The 21,506-nt window shown below is 35.9% G+C and overlaps 1 protein-coding gene across 1 annotated transcript in view; it reads left to right on the forward strand.

Annotated features, from left to right (window-relative positions):
* Nucleotides 1-2,397: 2,397 nt before the first annotated feature.
* FBXL4 (F-box and leucine rich repeat protein 4) overlaps nt 2,398-21,506 on the forward strand; it is a 75,462-nt gene continuing 56,353 nt past the window's right edge. Inside the window, exons 1-3 of the mRNA XM_079148659.1 lie at nt 2,398-2,540; nt 13,892-14,009; nt 14,660-15,243. Of these exons, the coding sequence (XP_079004785.1) occupies nt 14,732-15,243 (512 nt within the window). The 5' untranslated portion in view covers nt 2,398-2,540; nt 13,892-14,009; nt 14,660-14,731. The remainder of the gene's footprint in view (nt 2,541-13,891; nt 14,010-14,659; nt 15,244-21,506) is intronic.

The following is a 21,506-nucleotide window of genomic DNA, read 5'->3' on the forward strand; positions in this document are numbered from 1 at the left end:
AAAGAACCAAAGGGTTACTGTAAAGACATTTTTAGACCTCTCTGCGATGTTCTGAAAGACATATCTACCTCTCTGATATGGTATTTTATTGTCATGCATGCTTATGATTCATAAAGTTTACAATTGATAAACATCTCAGTTTAAAAGAAAGAAAAACCACTTGAAAATAGAGGAGAGTATGATGGTCACTGTTTCAAGAGTTTGGGACAAAGAAGAATTTTGAACCTGCTGCTTCTTTGGCCGCCTCCCCATTTCAGTAGAACATTGTAACTTTTGAAGCCAACATAGAATAGATCACAACCAGCTTGCTGAGCTTGTGACTTTATGCACAATTAAGCCTTGTCGAGCCTTTCTTTATTTGTAATAGTGCTGTTACAGCGTGGGATGCTATTCAGCTCCAAACAACATTCCATTTAATAACTAAGCAATAGTTCACCCGCTAAATCAGAGCCATCACTAACTGATAAGCATTACCCTTTTCTTTGACCTCACTTGGCTCTCCTGCCCAGCAAACTAAGTATGGCCATGGCATGGTCCTTGAGATGAGAAAGTTGGAGGAAAGGTCAACTGAACAATAATGATCAAAATTCCATCTAGTTACAGAAATGGTACTTCCCCTTAGGCTTTTCTTTTCTGTAATTATTAAGTTATCTACTTTCTAAGCAGTAAATTAAGTGCCATTGAAAACAAGATATACAAGGCCCTGCCTGGGTTTGATGCCTAGCACAAAAAGACAAGCAAACAAAAAAACTGAAAAATATAACGGCACTAGCTACCACATCTCTTAGACATTGAGGAGATCAAAACTCAGAAGGACATGCAAAATATATACACCAAAAAGATACAAACAAAAATGTTAATAGTATTGTTTCCAATAATCAAAAGTAAAATCAGTTCAATGCCCACCAAGAGTAGAATAAATAAATGAACTATGGTATATTTATGTAGTAGAAACTCAAGCTAGGAAAAAAAAAAAAGAAACTTCATAAAACACCACAAAAATTAAGGTATAGTAGTTATTGATTAGAAAGCAATAAATAAATAAATAAATAAATAAAAAGAAAAAAGAAAAAGAAAGAAACTCAAGCTAGATATTACTAGCTTCTGAATTCTAGTAATTATTTTTTCATGTGATTGGTGAATACACAAGTGTGGTCACTTTTCATCAAACTCTACATACATATTTTGTGTCATTTTCTGAATAAATTTTACACATCAATGAAAAATGTATTTAGAAATTATGTTAGGAATGAAAAACTGCTATGGTTAAATAGGACTTGAGTGCCCTGAGGCATCAGTTCAATTAAGACTCAGCAAGTATAAGAGAGTCAGTTTTATTTACTTATTAATACATTAATTTATTATTTTAATCCAGTTTTTAATTTAGAACTGACACAGGCTTACAGAAAAGTTGCAGTGCAATACATATACTGCTCATCCACTTTCTCCTATTGTTAAGTAGATAGACTGCTCTTCTCATAACACCCTATCTGAGTGCATGCTATTGACTTACCTTTATCCAGTCAAGGTTGTGTTTATCAGGCTCCTGAAATAAAGCTATTTTTCTGTCCTTTCCAATACTGAAGAAAGTCATTAAGTGCTGGTCACACTCAAGGTTGGGGAATGTGGATTAAATTTCAATTCCTTTTTAAAATTTCCATTTTTGTATACAATTTACTTATCATGTATTGAGTCAGTTCATATACATAATTTATAAATAAATATTCTCACTATTTTGCCTTTTTACGAGCAATTAGCAATTAATGAGTGATTCAACATATTAAAAGTTTTCCGTTTTAACGGAAACCTTGTAACAAGATAAATATGTTCAAGCTAAAGAAAGGGACATATTGTAACTACTGAAAATAAATGAAAACGACTAAAGGAGAATGTGAGAGCATCTTCTTTATCAGGGATAATGGTCATGGGCTAATCAATGTTAAGATGGAAATGGGCCTGCATTAAGGATTTGTATCTGGAGCTGAAGAGGTTTGGCGAATTATGCCCTCAGAACACCTGTGATGTTTAGTCTACTTTTCCTCTGCGGACACACGTCACGCATACCTATACATCAACTAAGCCACCAACTCTGGATTGAAGAAGCCCTAGCAGGACTTCTACAAGGACTGTCATTTGGAAGGGATTATTCCAGCACAGGATTTGTAGCCACCGCCAGACTCTGAGTAACTGTGCTATTTCTATGGCACTACAGGCTGTGCTGGGAAGCCAGCAAGAAGCTCCTCCTCGCGGTCTAGAAGAGGGCGGTGCAGAAGCTCGTGAGCCACTCCTGTGGGAGCAGTGCCCGCCCTCCTCGAGGCCCCGCCCCACTTCGCCTTTGGACACCGCCCCGAGCCCCGCTCCTCCTCTAGCCCCGCCCCTCCCCGCGGCCTCCGTGTCTTCCTTCCGGGTCGCGCTGGGCCCGGCTCGCCGCCTTAGTGCCGCAGCGCGAGAGCCTGGGAGCGGCCCCGCGCCCAGGCCTTCCCGCGCCTCCCGGTCGGGGGTGAAGCCCTCGGCGCTTGCCTTCTCCCGGACCCTGCAGGGTACGGCCCTTCCTTTACTTCTCCTTTCTGCGGGTCTCAGTCTCCCTTCTTCCTCGCTGGGGCGGGGCTGGGCGGCCGAGCTGTTTGCGGGGAGCGTGGGCGTGAGACAGAGGCCCCCACCACTCGCGCCTCCACCTCCCGTTGCGCGGCCTTTGCGGGGCTTGCTGGGGACCTTGGACTCTGCTTAGGTGCCGAGGGCACAGCTTTCCTGCACCAGTGTCCCTGCAGGGCGTGAGTCGTAGCATTGCGCTGGGTTGTTGACACTTAGGGATCCTTGCCGACCTGGCCGCCGCGCCTGAGCCACCTGCCTGCGGACGAAAACTTGTTGCTGGAGTACCTGCTGGCGTTGTTTCCCTCTATCATCTAATGGTTTCTGCCCACTCAGCCCATTCCTTTCTTCAGTTTTGCCACAAGATACCTGATTGCAACATCCTTTCTGTGTTTAGGTGTGTCCCTAGAATGTGATGATGACCATCCACTTGTCCTTGTCAACATGATTGCAGTATGGGTAGTTTTGTATTTCCTTGGTTTCCCAAAAGCTCATTGCCACAAAGCCCCCCCCCCCCCCCCCCCCCAATTAATTGGAAAGAAGTTAAGATGATATAAACTTGTGGTCGGGTAGTTGTATTAATAGTTGATACTGTGTCTGGCTTTGCACCCTGGAGGTCTCACTCAGGTGTAGGTTTTTTGCTTGTATCTGTTTGAAGACACAAGCTGACTTTTCTGCTTTCTGCGTGCATTCCTCAGTTTCTTAAATTCAGAATATGGGTACATTTTTCTCTTCAAACTCACCTCATGCTTCTCTTGTACTACATATTATACCCGTTGATTGAATACCAGGGGCCTTTTCCAGTTACCTCCTCGCACCTATAGTCCTTTATCAGATATTGAGTTCTTGGGGAAAGTAAAGTTTTCTTTCTAGTGACAGTGTACATCACCCCCTAGTAGTCACTCTCAAAGTTGTCATTGAATTGGATTCATATCATACTTTCAAGTACCAACTTTTATTTTTCAACTGCTGTCCTGAAGTTTGGCTTTTTTGAACCCTGCATTTTCATATCCTTTCTTCTGTTACAGACTTGAAAATCAGAGAGGTCAGCTCAGTGTGAGGTGGTTAACCATGATACAGTAAAAGAATGTTAATAACAGATTATCTTTTATTTCCATGTACGGTCAGCTGGCAAAAACTGCCCCTTCTCTCTTTTCTGTGTTAGTCTCGTTGTCTTACCCTCATAATTTTGGTTTAGTGGACAATTGCCATTTAACTTCATGGATTTACCTTTGGTGTCCTCTTAGGCCATTTGTTATCTGAATTTATATAAATATCCGCATCTTTTTTCTTCTACTGTTGATGGTTTTATTCATATGTAAGGTAGAAAGCAAGGCTACACATTTTTTGTTGTTAACCAGTGGCCAACATCATTTGTTGAATTCTATTTTTCCCTTTTGATAAGTACTATCTATATTGAGGACAATAACTCCTGTATATTCTTGGAACTCTTTCTGAACTGTTCAGAGATTCTGACTTTCTGTGATGATGCCACACTACTCTTGTTACTCTAATTTTGCAATATGTTCTAATGTCTAGTAATTTGAACAATGTACCTTGCACACATTCATAAATATTTTGGGAATGAACTCCTTTAGTTGGGACAATTTAAGTCACTTTCTTTACATCTTATGCCCCCCTTAGTTTCTTGCCTATGCTTGAAATTAATATTTTTGATTTGCCTTTACCAAAATCAGTTGAATTTTAGTAATGATTGTTAAATAAATCCCTTTTGTTGTTCACTCAGCATTCACTATGTCAAGTTGCTCCTTAGAGTTGTACATAAGAGAGACAACCTGATTCAAAATGTGCAAATCTTTTGACTTTGTATTTTGCGATATTACCTATAGTGTGAGTCTTCTTCAGCTACAAAACAGGACATGCTGTACCTGTTTTCAGTATCTGTAGGTGATAGATGTGATCCCTCAGCCTTATGTCCATTTGTATCTTACCATCTCAACTGGCTATCCCAAATATAATACATTTTCAAGTGTTTCTTATTAACAGATACTTAAGAACTCTATTAGGTTATAACATAAATGTATATGTTCTTTTTAAAAATCAAGCAGTACATAAATAGCCAAAGGAAAAAGTGGGCGTGTTGTGTGCCCACCTGCCAGTAATCATATTCCACGAAAGTCATCACTGTTTAATAATTTATTCTTACAGATTTAAAAGCATGAGTATAATCTATATTGGTTTCATAAATGTCGGTCTACTCTATGTAATTTTCTGCAACTTTACTTAGTTATAGTTGACCATCTTTTTGTGTCAGTTCATATAACATATTGTCCTTTTTTGTGGTACTATAGATTAAACTGAGGAATACGCTACATCTGAGCTATACTCGCAGCCCTTTTTTAAAATTTTATTTTCAGACAGGGTCTTGCTAGCTTGCCCAGGTTGGCCTCAAACGTGTGATTCTCCTGCCTTAACTTCCTGAGTAGCTGGGATTATAGGCATATGCCACCATGCCTGGCTCAGCATTATCTTGTCTTTAAAAAAGTATTTTTGGTATTTAATTGTAGGAATAACCCCAAATTTATTGACCCAGTCCTCTGTTGATATTTAGACTACCATAAGTTTATATTGTGTTTATAATATAAACAAAATTACAGGATCATTTTGTATGTGCAGTAGTCTCTCCTTATCTTCAGTTTTACTTTCTATTCATTTCAGTTGCCTATACCCACAGTCAGAAAATATTAAATGGAAAATTCTAGAACTAAACAATTCATAAGTTTTAAATTGTGCACTATTCTGAGTAGCATGATGAACTCTTATGCTTTCTTACTCCATGAATCATACCTTTGTCCAACACATCCTTGCTGTATCCACCATCTACTTGTTAGTCACTTGGTAGATCATGATTATTAGATCAGCTGCATACTTTTGCCATACTTGCGTTCAAATAACCCTTATTTACACATGGTTTCAAAGCTCGGTAGTAGTGATGCTTGGAATTCACATATGCCAAAGAGAAGGTATCAAGTGCTTCCTTTAAGTGAAAAGGTCAAAATTTATCATATCTATCTATCTATCTATCTATCCATCTATCTATATATATATCTATATATAGATGGATAGATAGATATGAGGAGAACAAGTATGTGTGAGTATTCCTTGCTATCTGTGGTTTCAGTCATTCACTGGGATCTTGAAACTTATTTCCTTAGGTGAGAGAACTATAGTATATGTTTGCATATTTATTTTCTTTAGTGCAAGCACTTAAATTGTTGGGTCAAAGGCTATATATACATTTTAAATTCTCAGAGATTCTGTCATAGGTCCCTTCAAAAAGGTTGGTAAGGTAGACTTGTACAGTTTGTAAGAATGCTCTTTTGCCATCATATCCTTGCCAAGAATGGTCCAAAGTCTGCAACAGTATACAACTTGCAAGCTAAGAGTGTGCTGGCAAGAAGACATGAGTCTCCTGGGTCAGAGACAAAAAGCACAGCAGTAACGGTAGCCAGAGAGTATCATCTTGTGCTGAGCCCTGGGGCCCCAGTTTCTACAGGGTGACATGACAAAGGCCAGATGACACTAGCATATACAGCAGGTTTCCTCCTGAGTTTAGAGAATCTGAGTGTTTCAAGTGGGGTACAAGTAAACATGCCTGATTTTTGCCTTGGAGGGAGAGATCATTTTTCTGTATAGTAAACTTGCCCACTTTTGTAAAGGGAGACCTCTTTTTATATCCCAAGGCTGTTTGCTATATAAGTGCTGTTGAAAAGATAGTTTGAAATAAAGATGATCAGTGCCCATATTAAGACATGCAGAAACTGATATACCTGTAAAGTATTATCTCATAGAACAGTTATTATCAAGATGAAATGGTCACTTGCATTTCTTTGCTTAATGATGAGGTTGAATATCTGTATACGTTTATTGGCCATTTATGTTTTTGTTCTTGCACAGTCATATCCTTTGCTTATTTTTCCGTTGAATTTATTTTTTATTGATTTGTAATAGCTCTTTACATATTGTGACTATTATTGACTTGGCAAATTATTAGTATTTTCTCATAGTATATTCTTTCTTTTAATATGGTACCTGGGAGCTGTTACTAGATATAAATCTTTAGGTTGTATGTTTTTGTCAGAACTCATCAAACTGTGCTCTTGAAATGTATGGGATTTTTTGGTTTTTTTTGGAATGCAATTATATCCTGAAGTAAGTTTAACAATATTACACCATTTTAGGTAATTACTCTTTTAGCTATAATGGCTACCCATGACAGACTTAAAATATTGTGTTTGAGTTTTTGTTAGGTTGGATAACTGTAAATCCTCTGTATTTTTGTTAGGTAAAGTGTTTCAGTATACAAAAATGTGTATACAAATGTATAGTTAGTATTTGGCTAAAGCAGAGTCTCATAATTAGTATGATTTTAACAGTTGGAGGTATTTTTCCTCTTCAACAGATATGACTCATTTAAAATATTGTAGAAAAACATATGGTATGGGTTTGTGAAAGTTTCAAGGTTCTCTTGAATTCACCAGTCTCTTCATTCCAATGGTTTATCCTTACTTATTTTGAAAAAATGAAGAAAGGGTAAAATATAGTTAATATAGCATAATAGTATATGTATCTAAGACACCTTGTAATTAGAAGCATATCCTTCCTTGCCACTGTGTTAGATAGTACCTGGGTGGGAAGAGTGTTTCCAGATCTATTGTCAGGAAAATCACCATTCCTCTAATCCTACAATCTGCTTGCTTTGTTTTTTCTTTCAATCATTGTTTTCTCTAATTCTTTTTCTGCTTTCCTTGCCACTAAAGATTGATGATGAAATATTTCAGAAGTTTTAAATATGCTTGTTAAAGAAATTCTAGGAAAGAGAGGAGAGAGAATGATCTCTGCCATACTTTCTGTTGCCTATTTCTAGTTTAAATGGATTCTAAATCCTGACTTTGTTTTCTGATAAATCATTTCTAGTCTGTCTTTGTACACATTTCTTGCTTAGTCCTTGCCATTGTTCATCAACACAGAATAAATTTCTGAAGAAGTTACTCTGTTCCAGATTTTTTGTGTCACTTCCTTATATTTTTGAAGGCTACCTCGATCCCTGAAAAGAGAGAAGTATTGTTTGCCTGTGTTTTAAAATTTTTCCCTCTGCTCTTAGGAATTTTATCCTAAGTTGGTTCCCCTGCTTTCTTCTTCTACCTTCAGATACTTGGAATTTCAAGAAACTTTGAAGCTGGTTAGGAATGTTTCGTCTCCATGTTGCCCTACTTGTTTCAGTTAGAAACTCCACCTGTTTATTCTGTATTGGGGCCTTGTGTCAGTTAACATTCCAGAACTATAACTTTGGACCTGCAACTTAACCTGAGGAAGACTTTATTTTGGCTCATGGTTTTGGAGGTTTCAAGCCATGGTCACTGGGCACTATTGTAGCACAGTCCATCATGGCAGGAATGTGTGGCAGAGGAGGCCTATTCACATCATGGAAGCCAGGGAGCAAAAAGAGAAAGGGGCTGTATCTGCTTCAAGGCCCTCCAAGTGACCTCACTGCCTCCCGGTAGGCCCCATCTCTTAAAGATTCTGCTACCTACCAGTAGTACCATAGGCTGCAACCAAGCCTTTAAACACCTGGGTTGTTGGGGACACTTATCCAAACCATAGCAAGCCTTGTTGATTAAAACACTAATCATAATACAAATATTTTAACTGAAGAAGAATTAGAGGAAAAGAGAGGTACATAAAATCTTAAGATGCTGTCCCCAGTAATTTCTGTACTGCACTGTTATTTTCTCAATGTGTTAGTTTTAAGCATATAGTACATTTGGAATGTAAGTTATTGTGATAAAGGCAAAGTGATACTTTTGCTAACACTCAGCATGTGCTCCCCCACAGCATGTCTAATACTAGAACAATATTAAACCTTTTTGCCCTTGCCTCTCTCAGTCTGTCTTTTCTCTTAGCTCTTAGGTTATCTCCTTTTTTAAGGACTTCTTTTTTAGCCATAGTTTTTCCAGTTCTCTATAATCAACCTATGGTCTTAACATAGATTTGGAATTTTTAAAAAATCATCATATTTGAGAAAATAGCTTTCTTTTCCCTCTCCAATCATCTCTTTCATGAATCTTTATTTAATTTCAATCAGAGTTTCTTTGTGGCCAGAGTCAAGCCTCTTTTATGTATTCAGGGGCTCCTTTGTATGAATGGAAGTTACTACTTTTTAATATTTTCTTTGAACAGTAAAATTTCAATATGTATACCATTCCTTCTTGGATGGCTTCAAAGAAGTTCACACATTTGAATCTTAACCATTGTGTTTCAGTTTTTATTATCCACTTTCATCCTTTTTATCCCCTATCAAGATAGGGAACTTTTTTTCACATGTATCTTACTTGTAGAGTCACTGGTTTCAATTCTGTGTTTATTTTAAACGTATTTATTTTAATTCTTTCATGCCATCTACTCTGCCAATTTTGTAGAACAAGAAATGGTTATTGAGCCTAAATTGGCATGCTTCAGGCCTTAAGTGTGTAGTTATAATTAAGGTATGTTCATCAAACTTGAGGAATGCATAGTCTGTTGGGGAAGAAAAATATCTCAGCAGATAAGAAATAGCAGATAATGTGTGATATGTAGTGCAAATGAAAGATGAGTGGTACATAAATTTTGAACTTGACCTTGAAGGTTGGGTGAGAGAGTGCCAAAGCAGAGGAGGAGGGAGGGAATTCCATCTAGCTTTGTTGGAAGACTCAATACTGATGAGCCATCAAAGCACAAGTGCTGTTGAGGGCATGGTGGAAGTTTTTGGGTCTACAGCAAAGGTTGTCAGATGTGAAGTGAAGGGGAAAGAGAGAAGATAGGTGCATATCTTTTTGTAATTCATATTATCAAAGAGACAGCCTTCCTTAAATGGTATCTCTGTACATTTGAGAAGAAAGAGGAGAAAAGAACCAGGAAGGAAGCTTCGAACAAGTTACCAGAGAGGCAGAAAGGGGTATGAATACGTGTTATTATTTTCTACAGAAGCCTAATGGGGGCAGGTCAGGAGAGAGCTGACCTGATGGTTAGATCAAATTAAAATGTAGTTTCTGAGTGCTACTTCAGATTCACATATAATTTTGCTCTTTTGATTGACATATTCCTTCATTTACCTGTATTGATTTCTAGATTTATCCAGAAAAGTTCTTTCTGTAGGATAGAGTCTCTTGACAAATTTCAGTAGGATTCAGAAATGATAAGCATTAAGGTTTGTACTTTTTTCTTGATTTATTACCATATTGTATATTCCATTGCAATTTAGTGCTGTGCTACAAAGCTCTCTAAATTCACCTTTTTTCTATCACTTCATTGACATGTCTCTGTGAACTATTTCACAAGTAAACTTTGTGTTTTGATCGCTTCGGTATGTGTCTGTGCTGTGTTGCCTGCCATTTTCATCTTTTTCCATATCTTTTCACTTTAATGTGAATTGAGAATCTTCCTTTGAGTTTTAAGCTTGTTTTCCAGGTTCTTTCGTCACAGAGTCAACCTGGTCTTTGTGTTGTTCTAGCTCTAGATCATTCTATTGCCTCTTTTTTGTTTATTTCATGAAAAGTCCTCTTCCTTACTCCTTTTCCCTTTGTCAAAGCACAAGCCGTCTTCTCTGCAGTTCCTGCCATCCTGCTTCTCTCCGCCTCATCGACTCCCCAACTCACTTCAAATCTCAGTAGTAAACATATGTTCTCCCTTGTCTATACCTCTTAATTTCTCTTTTCCACTGTTATTGCTTTCTCTGTAATTGTATTATTTAACTTCGTTAAGCATCTTATAATACAAAAGATGTGGTTGAAAATAAAGTTGTATCATAATAAAACTGTGTCATATAAAGCCAGTTGTTTCCCAAGGAATAAGAAAGTCTCAAGATACAAGTTAAAATGGCTGTTGTTTCATATTCCTTGATTATGCTAGTATAAAAGTTCAGTGTGTCATGGAGAATTTCTTAGCTTATATTCATTGTTGGTAAGTGACTGAATTAAGCCTTCTTGATTACCTGGAAAATAGTACTTTTATGTGTCATAAGAGTTTCTTAAATTAAATTAGCTTTTTGAGTGAACTAGAAAAGAGAATTACTCCCAAAACATATATTTTATAATCATTCTTTTGGAAAACTTAGTGTTCCAGACTAATATTTATTTATTTGCCCCATAAGGGAAAAATAATTTTGTCTTTGAATACCATTCTCCTCATAAAATAGAATTATTGTATCTTTTGCACTTGGTTCATTGCCCACTGGGATATTCATCACTTATCACAAATTGTTTCTATGTCTTGGCAAAAGTCCAGACAGTACATGGACAATTTGGACTTCTGCTTTGGTCATTGCTACCCATGTGAGTCCTGAGACAATGACTCTATTACCTTTTCAGCTTCATTTCCCAGAGAAAAGTAGAGGAAGCTACCCTTTTTTCTCCGTGTGTTTTTCCTGACCTCTGGAACGTTTTTATATGTCATCTTAGTAGAATGAAAAGGAATTTAGAATTGATGAATGGTGTTAGAGGGTTTGCATAATTTCTCTTTTTTGTTTCTGTGCCTTGTTTATTTTCAAAAACAGGATTTAACTTCTCTACTACCTGAGTAGCATTGATGAAAAAAGAATAAAGAATACCTTTTTAGTGTACTGTACACTACTTTTTCTTTCAGAAATTTCTTTTATCATTTTTAGCTTTATTTCACAAAAAATAAAGATTATTATTATTCAGGGTTGGGAAAAAAAACAAATCATTCACTTTACATTTCTGTACTGAAGAAGCTTGACTATTTAGTATATGTGTGTAGTTTATAGTTCACTTTATACATATATTGCTTCCATGAAAATTTTACTGAATTTTAACATAGTTTTAAAATAGTATTGCCAAGACTGGAATGTAGCTCAGTGATAGGGTGCTTGCCTAGCATGCATGAGACCCTAGGTTTGATTCCTAGCACTACAAAAACATTTTTTTAAATAAAAAGATAAAAACAAATAGTAATTTTTCCCATGTGACAGTCTTGCTGATTTTGATATTCAGTAATCTTTGAATAACCTCACCAAGAAACAGTTATAAAGTTTATGACTTGGTATGTCGACCAAAATTTGACAAATTTGTCTCAATATTTTTGTCAGGAATGATTGTGAAAGTTCACATGAAGGATGATATCTTATTTTGCAGATAGTCCTATGATTTTATAAAACTGTTTCACTGATAAACACAGGCTTTTAAAGGAAATTGAAAGGAGTTTAGTTGTGGAGTGAAAGGGATGTCCAAAGGTCATACAGTCAATTCCTTGAGGATGTCCAGGTTGACCAAAACAGCAATGTGTGGCACATGACTGTATTTTAATAAATGCTTTGTTACTCTTCTTCAAAATAAGTTTTGTTCTAGTTGTTCTAATGTACTTCTTGTTCATGAAATGTTTGTTGAGTCTACTGAGTGACCCTCATTGTGGTTAATTTTCATATTGTTCTATAATCATTTACTGTGATGAATCTTTGGTAAGGGTTTGGTTTGTGCTGTGCAGAAACATCTCTGCATAGAGATTTCACATTTGTGCCTAACGGGTCCTAAAGTTCTACCAGTTTGAAACTACTTTTTCTTTTTTTAGGTTGGGGATGGGGTGGGATTTTAAACTATGAAGGTAGTGTGAATTTAGGCCCGTACTATGCTTGCACATGCCTAATAGTGTTCTGATTTCACATGGTGACTTCTCCATTTCCTCATTTGATGCCATACCTACTTGAGCTTCCCCCAGTAAACTGTGTCTTCATAGTCCTGGTTTTAGGGTGATCTTTTCTGAGTTTTGACTTCATACTTGACCTATGTCTGGAAATAAGTTCCCTGCATGGGTGTTAGAAAGTCCCCTCATAACCATTATGGTCAGTAACTGATTCTGTGAGTCATGTTAGTTTCATCTCTTTGATGTTCCTCTTTGTTTATCACAGTTTTGTGTTTTTTTGCACATATTTGAAGCTCAGCCCTTTATGTACTGTTTCATAGATTATATTTTGTCAACCATCCCAGTGTTTAGACCTTGTTGGAATTGAAAGACACAGTGATACTATTGCATAATTTTAAGTTATTTTAGACTCATAATGTTTTTTGTTTGTTCATCACTGTGCTATCAACAGTGTCAAACATTTTGTGTCCCCTACGTACTGAGAACATTAAGAAATGAAGATCTTTAACTGGATTTCTTCCTTCAAGAAACTTACGTCTAATGTAGACCTTAGTGGAACTAAGTGCCTTTTGGTGCCATAGAGTAAGCCTACTAATGTGGAATAAAATGATTGGGAAAAAATAGTAGAACAGTTGAAACTTACAGTAAAACATGAAGGGTGGTTAGAACTTGACTGGATTTTCTGGGTTAGATAAAAAGAGGTCTGTACAGCTTGAGGAGAGCCTTGAAACACCAAAAAAGGAATTTAGATTCTATCTTGTATGTCAGAAAAACCCATTGATTTTTTGAGTGGGAGGGACATATTTATTTATTTATTTATTATTTGTTCTAATTGATTATACATGACAGTGGAATGAGGAGGGACATTTAATGAAAGTAATGTTTTTCAGTCTTGGTGCTAAAGTTTTGGAAGGCTAACACAATGCTCTATTAAATTGGCATATTAATCTTCTTTTACTTTGGAGGAATTAAAGACTTCACAAGTACCAGAATAAGTGTTTGATTTTCTTATTTATATTGATAATAGGTTGCCTACTCAGTGAGAAACATGAGCCAGGTGTGTGTTATAAATCATAAGTAGAGCTGCCTGGGAACTAGAGTGGTCTTAGGCAGACTACTGGCCTTTAAAGGTTATAAACTAAACTTTTTTTTTTTTTTAACTGGGGATTAAATCCAGGAATGCTTTTTACCCTAAACTACATCACCAGTATTTTTCATTTTTTATTTTAAGACAGGATCTTGCTAAGTTATCTGAGAATCTCATCAGGTTGCCAGTTGGCCTCAAATTTGGGATCTTTCTGCCTCAGCCTCCTGAGTTGCTGGGATTACAGGCATGTGCCACCACACTGGGCTAAATTAGACCAAATTTTTAAAAACATCGTTTGGCCCTCGTAAAATATGTCAGCTAGCATAGTTTGAAGCAAAACTATGAGTTTGCAATCTCTATATAGATAGGTTCATTATTGTAAATGTAAAAAAAATGATATTAATTCCAAATTGTCCACAGAATTTAGAAAAATATACTCTGTTTGATTTGAAATTCTTGTGTCTTAGTAAGTAACTGCTTACTTAGAGTAATAATCTTTTTTGGGATATTTGACTTCCTGATTTGGAAATAAAAATATTTTCTAAAACTCTTATCTTACAGGTAAAAGAATGTCACATTTTAGCATTAGTACCTGAAAGCAGCATGCAGATTTCAGGCCACATGGATGAGTGCCAACTTCTACATTTCCCATGTGTATCCTGTGACCATTCTATCTGGGGTGAGTGATTTCTAAGAGTAGCTGGCAACAAACCAGATGCTAGACAGCCAAGGACTGCTCTAACAAATAATGCTAAGAGTTATAAATTAAACACTGTCTGGTGATCTGTGATGTGTAAGGCAGTTAATTTAGTTGGTCTGAATTAACTGTCAGCTCCAAAAACTATATTCCCATAATGTGAAATCTGTACTAAGCATGTTTGGAAGAGAATAAGAGAATAATAATTAGCAATAAGGAATACTTTGTTAAAATGTGAAATTATGGCAATGCCTAAGATTGTTTTGAATTAATAACTGTATTTTAGTGGTATGCCACATATTATAAATAATTTTAATTTTTAAAGTTCCAGGACTTGGTATTTCTTGAATGGTGATTATAATTTTATATAAAATTGAACTTTTAGATTATACATCTTCCATTGCCTTATAACATCAGTTTTGCTTTCCATTTAGCATAAGATACATTTACAATATTTAAGTTTCTTAGAAATAGATTAGATAAATTATTTATACCAGAGGTTTGCATTTATAGTTTAAAACTTTTTAAAGTTTCATTCTGGGAAACTTCATTGGGGTAAAGCCTGCTAACTTCTCCATGCATTTTTCTGCTTATTTAAATTATTTTACTTCACCAAGCCATTCATTTTTTAGAACATCCTTCAAAGAGTTCTTTCGTCTTACTGAGGACACCTGACCTTTTGAAGCTTCATAATTCACATCTAGATGTCACCAGTCTTTCCCATGTTAACAGTTCTGACTATGTTTTATTATATGTGCCTTCGGCGCCGAGCCAGGACAGCTACAAGAGGAGAAATGATGAACAGCCATAGAACTATAGAATCAAACACCCGGACTTCCCCTCTCAATGCAGAGGTGGTTCAATATGCCAAAGAAGTAGTGGATTTCAGTTCCCATTATGGAAGTGAGAATAGTATGTCCTATACCATGTGGAATTTGGCAGGTGTACCAAATGTATTCCCAAGTTCTGGTGACTTTACTCAGACTGCTGTGTTTCGAACTTATGGAACGTGGTGGGATCAGTGTCCTAGTGCTTCCTTGCCATTCAAGAGGACGCCACCTAATTTTCAGAGCCAGGACTATGTGGAACTTACTTTTGAACAACAGGTATATCCTACAGCTGTTCATGTTCTGGAAACCTACCATCCTGGAGCAGTCATCCGAATTCTGGCTTGTTCTGCAAATCCATATTCTCCAAGTCCCCCAGCTGAAGTAAGGTAAATCTCAGTTTCAGTGACCTAAATTATATTTCTGAAAGATTTTGGGATCTTTTTTCCATTGGAAGTATTATCTTAAGTAATTTGGACAAATTTAATTTTGAAAATTGTCCTGAATTTCCTTTGGGAAAGAGACATCACACTCATGAAGATTTAATGCATGTTTTCTGTCTTAACACCTCACATAATAATATTCATAGATTGTGATATTTGCATAACACAGAATTTATCACAAATGAAAAGAATAATTTGAACTAATAGGGATGTGGGCCAATCTGAGAAATTGGTAGAAAATACGATCCTAAAATATTTTCAAACAGGCATCATGTTACTGCTTTTAATTACCATGAACAACTCAAAATAGGCCTATGGAGTGATGCTTTAGAGTATATCTTTAGGAGGTTACCTTTAATGTTAGGTGGATGCTTTTATAACATGCATCTTGATATAAAAGTAAGTGTTGCTTTAAGGAGTTCTTGAATTCTCTTTACAATGCTATTTACATCATTAATTTGCACAACAGCTCCTTTCTCTCTATCGTTTTTGTGATTCATCCTCTTTATTTTTTAAAATATAATTATTTGATGATGAAATAATCACATAGGTCGGTAACCTATAAAGTACATAATGTGGCCTTGCACATACCCTATTCTCCATGTGCTCAGGACCCATCCTTTCCCCAAAGAAACCATTTTTTTCAGGTCTCTGTGTCTTTTCAGAGTTTCTTTGTGTGAATACAAATACAAATATATTTTTATTTTTGTTATTCACAAAAATAAGCATACTATTCACATTGTTTTGTACCTTATTTGTTTCACTAAGTAGTATATATAGGATATGGTGAAGTACAAAGAGACCTTCCTCATTCTTTCCTACAACAGTAAATAATGCATAGTATATATGTACTTCAGTTTATTAACTAGTCCATAATTAATAGGCACTTAGTTGTTTCCAGTCTTTTTTGTAATTCTAAAAATTAATTGAGGGAATAACTAAATCATAAGTCATTTTACCTGTATGCAAGTGTACCTGTGGAATGAATTTCCTGAAAGAGGTGGTTGGCCAAAGAGATCAGACATTTGTAATTTTGCCACATTTCCCTCTAGAGGGTTTGTACTGGTTTATATTCTCATTGGCAGTGTATGAATGTGTGTGTATTGTCAAAACTCACCCACAGAGTATGATGATAAATCTCATTATTTTTGAAACTTAATGGGTTAGAAATTGTATTTCATATCAATTTTGTTAAAATCCATTTATTACCTCTGAGGTTAAATATCTTTTCATATGTTTAAGAACCATTTATATTTGCTTTCTTTCAAACTATCTGATCATGTAATTTGTTTATTTTTCTATTACTTTTTGATCTTACCAGTTTTTAGATCTTTAACTGTTAATTCACTCATTCATTACTTTAGTCTCTACCGTGTGCTAGGCATTGTTCTAGATATTGAAGATAAATCAGTGAACAGAGTACAAAATAAACACAAATTCCTGCCCTTTGGAGAATATTCTACCCTGCAAATAGTTCATGCGCACCTATTAAATTCAGGACTCTAGCTGTTAGCAAATAAGAAGAGTGGGGCAGGGATCAGCTGCCACTCTGTGACACACTGCTCCCTTGGTATCTCTCCTCAGTTCTAAGGGAATACCTTCATAACCTCCTGAGAAATGGGTACAGAGTACAATTCAACTTAGGTTGGAGACTGCTGGTGTAATCTTTACTTGTTCTTTTCAGATACACTTTGATAATTCTTTGTGTATAATGTAATTTATAAGTCATTGAAAAAGAAATGCAGACTGGGCACAGCAGTAAATGCCTGTAATTCCAGTGATTTGAGAGGCTGAGGCAAGAGAATCCCAAATTCAAGGCCAGCCTTAGAACTTAGCAAGTTCCTATCATAAAAAGTTCCTGGGTTCAATCCCCAGTAAACTGGCCCCCAACACATACACATGAACCAAAAAATAAATAAATAAATAAATAAATAAATAAATAAAGGAAAAAGAAAGACAGAAATTGACATCTTCCAATGTACATTTTTTTCTTCCTAAAAGGAAATTAAGTAGAAATTTAGACCAGTTATTTTCTTATGTGAGAATTGTTTTATTAGGACTCTTGTCATTCCTATAGAGTTATCCACATTTTTTTTCCTAAAAAGCTGAACAAATTTGGGGATAAGAGCTGTGAAACATGTAATGTGTTTTCTTCAATCCAAAACATAATGGCTGCCAAGCTGAATGTAAGTCACATTTTTGGATTCCTGAAAGTTGTAGTACATGGTTGTGACTAAAGTTAAAACTTTATTTATGGATATGTTTCTGTTTTGCTTTATTGATATTTAGCTTTATCCCTCAAAATACCATTAAATGTCAAGAGAAAAGGAATCTAACCAATATATATTATTGTAGTATAATAAAATGAGTTTGAAATTTTACTTACTATGAAATCAGTAAATGTTTCTTTTTTAAAAAATTGTTAGAAAGTACAAAAAGAATATGTACATGGAAAAATATCTATAATTATTTTGCCCAGATTTAGTGACATTTTGGTGAATTTCTTTAGACAGTGAAAAACATTCATTGAACGCCTTCTCTGCCAGTTCAGTGCTGAGAACAAAACAAAGCCAGACAAAGGTGGCTCTTGTTCGCTCAACTCACAGGGCCAGCTTGCAAGAGGACCATGGGATCATAGGAAACATGTATTGGCAGAAGGGAGAATCTAATCCTTGGGCCTCAGAGAAGTCTTCCCTGAGGAAGTGAATTTGCTGAGAATGAAGATCAAGAGAGGCTCCATTGTGGGTAGGAAAGGTGGAGAAAGAGCACATTTAAGCTGAAACCATGGTGTTTGAAGAAGTGGGAAAAGTACAAGAGTGTAGCCAATAAGCTGTTGGGGTTTGTAAGCATGAGATATTATTAAAATCTAAACTAGTGGTTTCCCAGAAGCAAATCTTGAAGTTACTGTTTCTGCACAGCTATTTATCATAGAAGTGCTCTAGCAGAAACCAGTAAGAAAGGGGGAAAGCACAGTAGAGAAAGAGAATTCAGGAAGGATGTGATTTCAAGTGAAGTTTCAGTCTCCTGCAGCAGGCCATCTGCATCAGTCAGTCTTTGGCTATGGGCTGGAGGGATGAACATGTGGACTAAAAATCTTTAAGCACTTGACACACTCTAGAGGAAGACACTCCAGGAACTCAAGGCAGTTCTGTGAATAGGCTTGCAGGTGTAAGTGACAAAGGGTGAATCAGTCCTATCTAGAAGGTGGTCACAAGAACCACCAGGGAATCTAAGTGTAGCATGAGTGAGAGGAGTCAGCTGCAATAAACTAAGTAAACATAATAATGGTTATAAAAATTAGGGAACTCATATAAAGTTGTCAGATTATTTGTTGAATAAGCAGACATTTAAAAGACACATGAAATACCAACATCATTTATCATCATAACAATTTCATGAAAGAAACCTCAGTATACACCAAGAAATTAGTACAATCAGAATCTTGAATAAAGAGCAGTTTTACAAGAATGTTTCTGCATGTATGCATGCTTGTTTGTATATATTGATATACTTTCCCTTTTCACATTTAATCATAGAAAACTCCATCATGCACTACTGTGTAGACACAGTACTGTATAGACAGTATACAGTATACACTGTATACTGTGTACTGTATAGGCACACACCTATAATTCCAGAAACTTGGGAGGCTGAGACAGGATGATGGAAAGTTTGGGGACAACCTGGGCAACTTGGTGTTACCCTGCCTCAAGTAAAGAAAGAAAAGGGGCTCAGTGGTACAGCACTTGCCTAGCATACATGAGGCACTGGTTCAATTCCTAGTACAATGAAAGAGAGAGAAGGAGAAGAAGGTGAGGAGGAGGAGAAAAAAGGAGAGGAAGTCATAGAATTTGCTGTCAAAGGAAGTTGCTTATGCAACAGTTTCACAAATTTGTCATAGATTAGTGCCTTTGACTTCATGGGCCAAGAAATAGGATTTTCTCATTTAAGTTAGAATTGACCAGGTCCTTCACACAATTTTGTTAGTTTCCAACTAGAGATGGACTGAGATGTTGTCTTTGAATACAAATACAGGCTCTTTATGTTTGATGGGTTTTATTCCTAACAAAAAGAATCTGTAAAAATAATGAATATGGAGTGATTTTAAAGGTTCTAGAAAATGTAAAAGTTCCTGCTTTTATAGTTCACTATTCTATAGTTCCTGATTTTCTTGTTGATATGTTTACTAGAATTCCCATTGAGTGTCCCACTTCTGGGAATACATCCAAAGAAAATGAGGTCAGCATGCCAAACAGACACCTGCATACCCATGTTTCTTGGGACCCTATTCATAATGTCTAAGATGCAGAGTCAGCCTAGGTGCCCATCAGTGGCTGAATGAATAAAGAAAATCTGATACATACAAACAATGGAGTATTATTCATCCATGAAGAGAATTAAAATCCTGTCATTTGTAGCAAAATGGGTGGAACTAGAGGACTTTACGTTAAGTACAATAAGACAGAACCAAAAAGACAAGTGCTGCATGTTCTCTGTCATGTATGGAAGCTAAAAAAGTCAACCTGGAAGTAGAATAGGATTACTAGAGATTGGAAAGGGTGTCAGGGGAGAGGGTGGAAAAGGGACATTGGATTTGATTGGTATATGCTATATGCATATTTGGAAATATCACACTGAATTCCATTAATATGTACAATTAACACATATTAATAAAATGTTTAAAACTAAAAAATAAATTTAAAAAAAGAATTCCCAGTGAGCATCTGTCTTACATGTTTATTCTTGTAGGTAGAAATTACCATATTTCCCTTTTCCATTCTTCCAAGATTGGGACTCTATGCTCTTATTGACCTAAAGACTGTTAGGGTACCTATGTGTCAGTGACTTTACTTCAGCTTCTTATATGTCTCACTATAGTTAGTTTTTACTTAGATTTCAGTAGGTCATTGGGTGAAGTTAGTGAGTCAGTGGCTTATTAGGGGTAAAAAAACCTCATGTGATTAATAAATATATAACAACATTTTAAGTTTTATTAATAATCATTGAATTATAGATTACAGTGGTAATGGTTTCAGTGGTCATGTTTATATACTTTTTTGGCATAAGCTTTTATAAAAGCAGTTTGTAATGTGAACTGAGAAGCTTTAAAATATTCTTTATTATTCATAAAATTAAAAATTCTTCTAGCCAAAGTAAACAATTAGAGGGAAAATGTTTGTTAAAATATTTTTATGTTTTTAATTTTCTCTGATCTATTAGAAAATAATTATTGGAGATGTAGTTAATTATGACATTAGAATATTAAACACCTGATAATAGTGTGTTACTTATTTGGATGTGGAATATGTTTTAAGCTTTGAAGAAGAGATGGGAAAATAATAGTAGTAGGTTGAACATTTCATTGATGGGAAGACAAAATGAGCAAAGTCCCAAAGTTAGAAATAAATTTACAGTGTAGAAAGTAGTGACTAAGTTGCCTGGAAAGGGGGAGTTCATTTGGAGGGACAAGACTTGCTAGGTACTAGAGATAAAAAATGACTAAAAATATGAAAAAATTGAAAATTCTTGGGAAGAGCATACATAAAAGAATTTCCTAAAAATTTTGACATAACGTAATGACTGCATTAAAAAATGGAAAAAGATCAAAGGTAAAAAACATTTTGAGTTTGTATGAGGCCAGTAACAGGAATGGAATAGAGGAGAAAGAGACCTTTGTGAGGCAAGATGACAGGTGTAGTTTCTGCAGTTGGTTTGAAATATGGTGCACACAAGACAGCTTTTTCCTGTGTGCTTGATTCTTACATAGGATTTACTTACTCTTTAAAACCCAGTGCTATTCTTCAGTTACCTCTACCAAGTCTAGTCTTTATTTATTTATTTATTTTTTATTATTTAAACAAGTGGGATACATGTTGTTTCTCTATTTGTACATGGAGTCAAGCATACCATTTGTGTAATCATAAATTTACATAGGGCAATGTTGTTTGATTCATTCTGTTATTTTTTTTCCCTTCTCCCCCACCCCTCCCACCCCTTTTTCCCTCTATACAGTCCTTCCTTCCTCCATTCTTACCACCCTCCTTATCCCTAACCCTAAACTAACTCTAACCCTAATGCTAACCCCTCCTACCCCCCATTATATGTCCTCATCAAGTCTAGTCTTTAAATTGATCAGTGTGAAATCTGCAAAGGAAAAAACAAAGGACTTTGGGCGTTTTTATAAAAATAAGTTAATTATATGTGTGAAA

Source organism: Sciurus vulgaris, assembly GCF_902686455.1.
Source record: "Sciurus vulgaris genome assembly, chromosome: 7".
NCBI classification, from domain to species: domain Eukaryota; kingdom Metazoa; phylum Chordata; class Mammalia; order Rodentia; family Sciuridae; genus Sciurus; species Sciurus vulgaris.